Consider the following 8,895-nt stretch of genomic DNA (forward strand, 5'->3'; position numbering starts at 1 on the left):
ATTTTGTTATCCCAACCACAGCCTCCCTGGAGAGGCAGCGAAGGGAGCGAGACTGAAGAGGCACAAAGCAGATATTACATTTGCATGTATCTCATATGCCGGTATATTTCTTGCTAAAGTAGGTCAGTGTCGCTGCCGTTTGCTGCACAAAACCCTCTCAAATGTGACAGTGAAGCAGCTTCTTTACCTGTTGTGATGAGACCGCCTGTCAGGTGCACTCAGCTGTAATTTACATTTCACTTGGATTCATTATTCAGTCTGAAAATACAATCCACATAGTGTTTTTCTCTCTTGACAAGAAGTGGAAAGTATTATTCAAATGTATTTTGAGAATGATTACCTTTTTTTTCTGTAGCCAATCGGAGTATATCAACGTGTTGAAAGTCACTCTGTGGACATCACACGATGGGGTTGTGTGCTAGAAATGAGACACACTGGTGCTTTGAGCATCAGTTCAGTCGTGGAAGGAGTGACCTCTGTGACTTTGGAGAGTAGATGGCGTTTGGCGTGCCGGTTCTGTGTGACAGCTGTGATTGGTGACACCATGTGGGTCAAAGGGACCAGAAGAAATGTGGTTCCCTCCCTCTCTGACCCGTCTCCACCCAGCTGCTGTTTCAGCTTAATGGAGACTTACAAGATGTGTAGATGTGCAGCTGCACAAAAGGACACAACTGATCTCAGACAAGGTGTAATGATGATTCTAACGTCGTTCCAGTTGGAGGGAGGACTTTCCAGTATTTATTTGTAATCTCTTCTGTTTAAACACTTTACCAGTGCCCAGCCCTCTCTGTCCTGCTGTTATTACAGACATGACTGAGCTAGAGCTAAAACTTGACTCACCAGACTCACCTGGTAAAGCGCGTAGCATTTAGGCTCAGTCCTTACCGCAGCGGCACAGGTTCAAGTCCAACCCATTAGTCTTCACTGCATGTCATCCCCTCTCTCTCTCCCCAACTTTCCTGTCTCTCTTGCAATGCAGCTGAAATAGCAAAACAATGTTTAATAATAATAATAATAATAATAATAATTATGATAATAATAAAAGAAAAAATAAATGACTGAGATAAACGTGACCCTTGAACACTCTCCTCTTCTGTTGAGCCATGACGTTTACCCCGCAAACATCTGTGGCTTATGGGAAATGTTGTTCATCAAGAGCCACTAAAAACACAAAAACAAAACAAAACCACCATCCTTATCTGAACACATGAAGTGAGTCATGTGACATACTGAGCTGTTGCGAGGCTGGATTTATCGTTGTTAGTTCTCTGGCTCCAACACCAAGCACATCTGGGACAAGTTTTGCAGTCTACTCTAAAACTCTGAGATTCTTAAAACCAACTGCATCTAAAGCTTATTTTCATCATGATTAATGTTTCTATCATTCAGTCAGTAAATCTATAAAACTGGAAGAAAAGGGAAATGACCATCAAAAGTTTCAAGCAGCAAATTTCCACATCGGAGAAGCTACAACCAGAGGATGTTTGGTATTTTTGCTAAAAAACATTTGTCGATGTATTTTATATCCACGACGCTTTGCTAACTTTACGCTAAGAGCAAAGACACATTACCATATATATATATCTGAGAAGCCCTGACACACACAAACACACCACTTTACACATCACTTTACAGAGTGATGGATTCTTCTGTCTGTGAACAAGCCTTAAATTGACTAATGGTCCACACACACACATTTGTAGCCATGAAGCGTGACAGTGCAGTGAGTGAGTGTGGTAACAGCCCCACTGAGACCTCTGTGTCCTGGACATGGAGACCCTACTTCAGCAACATCCACATGGGAACATGTACAAGATCATTTCACACCAGTGCGACAGACACTAACAAGCATCTGTTTGACTAATAACACACATGTTCACTCGAGTATGTGCATACATGTTCTGCTGCTGCGGCCACAGACAAAGACAGAGTCTCCCATCTGACAGAGAGCAAATTCTGGTTTTAATATTTGAGTCTCTGCTCTGTCCAGACATGCTGCTGAGGAAAATGCATAATTGATGTGGAAATGTCCAACTACTTAATCTCTCCTCCTGTTTCTGAGGCCGCCAGCCTTTCTTCCCCTATCCATCTGTTTATGTGTGTGCGGTGCATGTTCACCCCTTCACTCCACTGAATTATTAGTTACACACCGACACTCAGAGCACTGTGTCTCCCTTTAGATATGCTGGCCTTGAATATTTGTTTCCATTATGCTGGGTGCATATGGATGTGTCAGTATTCTTATTAAATAATCTCAGGTTTATTCAGAAGAGGATCATCTGTTCTCTTAGAGTCACTTTGACAGTAGATCAGTCAGTTTGTGCTGCAGATCTTATGTTGCATCGAAATGTTTTTTCTCTGTTGGACCTGATTGAAAATTCCACGGTTGTGTTGTCTGATTATCAGACTGAATTGCTTTTTTTAATTTCACTTAAATATTCACGGTGACAGTGAGTTCATGTTAGCCTGAGAGAGTAGAGTTTTTATGGTCTTTAGATAGACTCATGTGTCCTGCCAAAATCAATTGTTGCTCAGTCAAGCCATCTTAGAATCAGAAATGGGATGCCACCATGCTCTATTCTTGGTCCTCTGCTGTTTACATTATACATAAATAAAATAATCATTCCTAATCAATACTTCAATCTCCACTTTTTTACTGAAATGATAAAATTCTATAAGGTTAAGGAGATGCCAGCAAAAGTTTAAATGGTGGCCATATTACTCTTGCTGATTTATACAAATACTTTTGACTCATCATTCATTTTTGTCTTCTAACCGTCTTATTATAGTCAGGAAGAAACAACCATCTCATGTTATTAATTTATAAAGCTGGACTGTTGAAACTTTCAAACTACCTCACATCTCTTCTCTCATTTAAATCTGTCTACAGTACACGACCCAGTAACACATCATTCATAACTGTCATATACAGAAATGCACAGGAAGTTAGGAATCACTTTATCCAGTCCACAAATGAATCTTTAATCATCACTCATCTTCTATCCTTCTTTCCCCTCCGTCCATCTGTTTTTCCTTTCACGTTTTTCTCTTGAAGGCTGAAGTTCTTCCTCCTTCTCTAATTCATTTTTCTCTGCATCTTCTCAGTTGTGCAGCAGCGACTGTAAACACAGCTTCTCCTCCTTTATCCTGAGCCCACTCCTATGAAGGAGACAGATTAGCCAGCCCTCTTATTCCTCCACTCTCCTCCCAACTCCTGTTCACTTAATGAGACACTCCATCAAACTCACAGAGTGTCCGTGTCCATCTCTCTCTGTCCTTTATTATGGCCTCTTTCTCTTATTTTTGTCTCTCCCAATTTAATTTATCCTCATCACTTGAGACTTCTTCTCTTCCCTCCATAAATCCTCCGTTCACATTCTCGTTCTCTCATTCTGCTCGTGTCTTGTGGAGGAGCAGAAGAAAGGGAAATGAAGGGAGGATAAAGCAGAACATTTTACAAATTCCCTCTGCTTTCACACAGAGGCCGTTATTCTCTCCTTTGTCTTTCAGTTTGTTTCACAAAGCCACAGAGAATAAGTCTGACATTAATGAAATATGTATAATGTCATGGTCAATAGCTTCCATAAGCTTGTTCTCTGTGTTGAGCTTGCTCCTCTAACATGAAGCCATGCTGCTGCTGTAATATACAGTATCAAGACCATGTCTGAGTACATCATCTTATTGTGAAGGTACATAAATGGACACAGAGGATATATATATATATATATGTACTCTGCAGGGTTTTCTGTTTAGTGTGTTTACCTATTTTTCTTTCTCCTCTCTTTTCTGTAACTCAGGTACCAGCCCACTGGACAGCCCTCGCAACTTCTCCCCCAACACAGCTGCACACTTCTCCTTTGTTCCTGCACGCAGGTGAGACACACATACACACACTTATAACAGGTGGGGCACACCTAGAAAACAAAGTCAGTCAATCTGGTTGGAAGGGTCAGATGAAAAATATACATATATTTTCTCTCCATTTTCTCATGATCTGAATCTTCCTAAAATTCCATTCTAGTGCCCTGTTTATATTCCTCAAACTAAAGTATTATTTTGATTTTGGTTTTGGATCTCAGATATCATTTTATCACCACGATTGAAAAATTCCAAATGATGTGCAGCCCCAAAGCTCACAGCGTGAACATCTCTGTCTGGGGGGAGTTTTTATTTCTAAAGCAGCAGGTTCTTTTCACTTTTTCACATGTTGAACACAATTAAAAGTCATTTGTGGGAAATAAAATCAACACTGTAATTGGACAAGAAGCGCAGACATTGTGTGTAAGATTTAAATGGAATACAATGTTCATAATTGTGTTTTTATTAGTGTATAATCACCTGAAACTAAGAATCATAGCTTAGAATTGACCCTTTATATCTACATAGGGAGCACGTCCTCCAACACAGAGGCCGCCATGTTGCACCGCCATGTTTCTATGGTAGCCCAAAACAGACAACTCAAATACTTTTTGCATGACCTGAAGGCCACCAAAGGTTCTCCCACACACCTGAAAGGGAAGGGTGAGGGGAAAGGCATTCAGCTGATCGCAGTCTGCCACCTGACCACTAGATGCTGCTAAATCCTCTGCACTGGCCCTTTAATGGTGACGTCTTTGAAAGGCTGAGAAACAGTTCTGTGGCCTCGGTGTGTCGAGAGCCGAGCTGCTGCTGCTGCTGGTGACAGTGAGTGAGCTGATGAGGAGGGAGATGATCACTGTGAGGCTGTCACTCAAACCAGGATTAATAAACCTCTTATCTGTCTGCGCTCTCGACACAGACAGTAATTACTGCAAAGGAGGGAGAAAGAGCGTGTGTGCGGTGTGTGGTTTTGTGTGTGTGACAGATACTTGCGTGCATAAGGCACTTGTTTGATTTTTAAAATCCAAAGCCAAGATAAGAAGTGTTAATGTAAGATGGATAAGAAAAAGAAATTCTCAGCAAGTCTACCTCTTAAAATTTCATTAAGATGATGATGTTTCCATGGTAACACATCTTTTCTGAAGTACTGAACCCTCGGGCTATTTCCATGACAGTTAGGGTTAAACACTGGATGGCAGCCATGCAGCAGTGCAGCAGCCAAAAAGAGCATTAATGTTGATTTGAAATGGAAATCCCTCTCTGTCCGGCTGCTGACCTAAGTCCTGCAGCTGCACCACAGACGCAGGGATGACAGCGGCACCATGTGGTGGAGTTTGATATGACAGATTACAGACTCTGAGGCTGGTTGGACTGAAGCGTCTCACCTCAGGTTGTAGACTGTGATGTTTTATCAGCAGCTGTAATCATTCATCAAACGCAGACAAATCTTTTTGCTTCTGTCTGTTCTTCTGTAGTCAGTAATATTATTATTTGCTATAAATCCTCAGTTTTTTTTTTAGAAATTATTGTATCTAAAAACTGCTGGAATCACCTGCAATTAAATGTTATATGACCAGGATATAAAAAATATATTTTTAAACTTTAAGCTTACGTCCACAATTTAAAAAGGTCTCTTTGGGCTTTGTTAGATTTTTAAAGAAGCAGAAGAGCAGAGTGTGTGTGTGTTTATGTGTGTGTGTGTGTGTGTGTGTGTGTGTGTGTGTGTGTGTGTGTTTGTGTGTGTGTGTGTATGTTTGAGTCTGTATGACTGACAGCCGCTAACAGCTATAAAAAGAAAAACCAATGTCTTGTCTCCCACACAGTCACGGACACAGGGCTGACAGGTAACCTCTGACTTTTTGACCTTAGCCCTTTTTTCCTTCCTCCTTCTGCCGCCACCTTCCTGCCCTCCGTCCTGCATGGCTGAGCGCACACACTCTGAATGACATCAACAAACACCCTGCAGGGTCTCTTCTTCTGCTGCTGCCGCCGAACACTCTGTACATGAATCAGGTTTAAAAGAGGAACAACGTATGCAGCAGGAGACTCTGGAGTTATGAGACTTCCTTGGTTAAGATGTAGATGTTCCTTAAAGGATAACGCTGCTGATGTTACATTTCTTATCGTCAGTAGATCCATGTGAAGAGTCAAACCAAAAATGTGTGTGAATCAGAGCCTGATATATCTTATTCCTCTGTGCCATAGAGCTCCATTAAAAGAACATCAGAGAACCAAATGTGGACTGATCTGCTGCTGAAAATAGTCTCCAACAAATGCACTATTTCCTCTATTTTGTATACTCATGAACTAATACTTACACTTTCTATTTAAAATAAAAAAGAAACTATATATTTGCATATTTTTAAGGATTTACATCTTCAGTAGGAACTAATTGGCTCAGAGCTGAGAGACATGCAGAGAGGGTAGGGAAGTCAGGAAGTGTTGAGAGATGCACAAACACATTGTTTGTGGGGTCTTAACATGGGATTTGTTGACCATAAGAAAAGTTTAGAATAACACCAGCCTTACCCTTTAATAATTTCAATCCTTAATGGTTTTTAAAAGTGTAAAATCCAGCTGTAGATAAAGAGCAGTTAGGTCAGAGTGGTTATCGGGTTTCATTCCTGCTTCACTTTATGTCTGCAGAGTCTCAATGGATCCTCCTCATGGCTTTCCCTGCACCTTTGAGCCCAAGTTATCCCTGTTTGCATTTTCCCTCCTGATTGACTTTTGCTGGATGTGTTATTTTATGTAAAACAAGTTGAGTTGAGTTTTGTTGCCTTTTTCATTCACCTCTGCCTGTGTTTTCAGGACGGATGGTAGACGCTGGTCTTTGGCCTCGCTGCCTTCTTCTGGCTATGGCACCAACACTCCCAGCTCCACTGTCTCGGTAAATATCTCTAATATACTCTACTTTATGTTTCTGCATGTTATTCTGCACTGTATGTTTTATAATAATCTGTTCACCCAAGAAACCCAGGTCTAAACGCTTCCTGCTTCCTCTGAGTTAACTGCAAAGCAACAAGCTCACAGAAGCTCCCTCAGCTACGATAGAAACCCTTGTTTTTCCACCTTTCTCTCATTGCTTCCTCCCCTCTGATGCCCTCAAGTGTACTTCGGATTCCTCTCCTGTTTCTGCCCTTTTTCCTTCCTTCATTCCCCGGGACATATCAACAGTCCCTTTGGTCTAATCCTCCCTTCTTCTCCATTTCCTCCTGCTGTTCATTCATCTCCTTTCTTAATACCCTGGTGTGCAGTTTCTCTGTAGAAGAGGCCCAGCGTGCTTCAAAGGGCAGTGAGCTGAGTTAGCTAGCTGTGCAAGCTCTTAACTCGACTCCAGACCACTAACAGACCCACTAGCTTACTGGACTAACAGAGGACCAGGCCTCTCTAGATTCATCCTGTTAGCACAAATAAATTAGCAGGTCAAATGACATAGATTTGGTTGAAAAGGATGGATGGATGTGACAGGTGAAAGTTCAGGGTACTGAGACATGTTAACCCCAGTCTAGCTCCACCTTAACCCAAAGTAGCTTCTAGTGTTGGATTTAACCTGCTTTTGATGTCTTCTTCTGACTGTGAAGACAAACCTGGCCCACACTAGACCTAGTCCTTATCCTAGCCTAGCCCCAGCCTCACCCCGCAGTAGCTCCAGTGCTGGTTGTAATCTGTGCTCCCTCTGTGCTCCTCCTCTCACAGTCCTCCTGTTCATCTCAGGAGAAGCTGCACCAGCTGCCCTTCCAGCCCACACCGGACGAGCTGCACTTCCTCACCAAACACTTCAGCTCCGAGAGCATCACGGACGAGGAGGGACGCCGCTCCCCCGCCATGAGACCGCGGTCCCGCAGCCTCAGGTAGGAGCTCTGAGCCTCTGTATCTGACTCCACAAAACCCACAAGAGCACACTGTGAAACATTTCATCTCACCAACTCCATTTCTGATTAAGACATTAATCTATGAATGAAGCATTTTCACTGTTCCTAATCCAGAGGACAGACCTCTCTCTGTGTGTTAGGGGCGGGGGCAACTCTGTGTCACCATGGAGCACTGTGCAGCGCACACACACACACACACACACACACACTCTCTGCGCTGAGTGTCTATGGCAGAGAGGGCTAAACGTTTAAGTATAGTTCAGTCTTTTTCTTGTAAGAGCAGAAACACGAGCGACCAGTGGAAACATCCAGAGAAAGTCCGTCACATACAGACGGAGAAGTGAGTAGTTGACACATTGCTGTGTCAGGTGTGTTTAGCCTGGAGCCCACACACGCACACACACACACACACACACACACACAAGATTAACTACATTATACGAACATCGGTTAATTGATGAAAAGTAAACATTAGCCAGCTGATAGTTACGGGTGTGTTTTTTAAATTCATATATATATATTCATATTCATATGCGTAGTCTGAACTGTCATTCAGACACTCAGTTTTAGGGCACTGGGGGTGGGGGTGGGGGGGTGGGGGTTTAATCCAGTGCATATATGAGAAAATAAGCAAAGTGAATTCTGTTCTTAATTTCTTTTTTTTTTATTATAAAATGACAAAAAGTACCGATAAGAGTACCGTTAAAATACCAGATCAATAAGTGGGTATTGATAAGAGTAGTGGTACGTTAAAATCTTAATGATACCCATCTGTACTCCTAGCTGCTTGGCTGCAAAAGAACTGAACTTCAACTTTCTCCCCAGAAACTTGGTGAATATGCAAAGCAGAAAGTTTCCCTTCATTTCGTGTAGCCTAGACTGATGTAATCGTTAGTAATAGACTTGACCTGTACTGGAAGCCTCTCTTCAACTTTTTTCCTCTGCAGTACAGAACTGATTTTAAAATCTTATTGTTTGGTTTTTGAGACACTCAGACAGAGGCTGAAGCAGAGCGGGATCATACCTTTGCCTTTTCCACCTGTTCTCTCTCTTAAATATTAGAATTGCCCACAAACTGATAGTTTTCCAAAGAATATGAGAAGACGAGTCGATGAGACTTAGTTGACAAACATTAAGCATATCGATGAATTGACTGTACTTC

General features: G+C 42.0%; 1 protein-coding gene across 1 annotated transcript in view; it reads left to right on the forward strand.

Annotated features, from left to right (window-relative positions):
• The window catches only part of mast2 (microtubule associated serine/threonine kinase 2), a 175,065-nt gene that overhangs the window by 135,342 nt on the left and 30,828 nt on the right, over positions 1 to 8,895 (forward strand). The window contains exons 7-9 of the mRNA XM_022753018.1: positions 3,798 to 3,873; positions 6,670 to 6,748; positions 7,558 to 7,712. Of these exons, the coding sequence (XP_022608739.1) occupies positions 3,798 to 3,873; positions 6,670 to 6,748; positions 7,558 to 7,712 (310 nt within the window). The remainder of the gene's footprint in view (positions 1 to 3,797; positions 3,874 to 6,669; positions 6,749 to 7,557; positions 7,713 to 8,895) is intronic.

Source organism: Seriola dumerili, unplaced genomic scaffold (assembly GCF_002260705.1).
Source record: "Seriola dumerili isolate Sdu_G_001 unplaced genomic scaffold, Sdu_1.0 BDQW01000189.1, whole genome shotgun sequence".
NCBI lineage: Eukaryota > Metazoa > Chordata > Actinopteri > Carangiformes > Carangidae > Seriola > Seriola dumerili.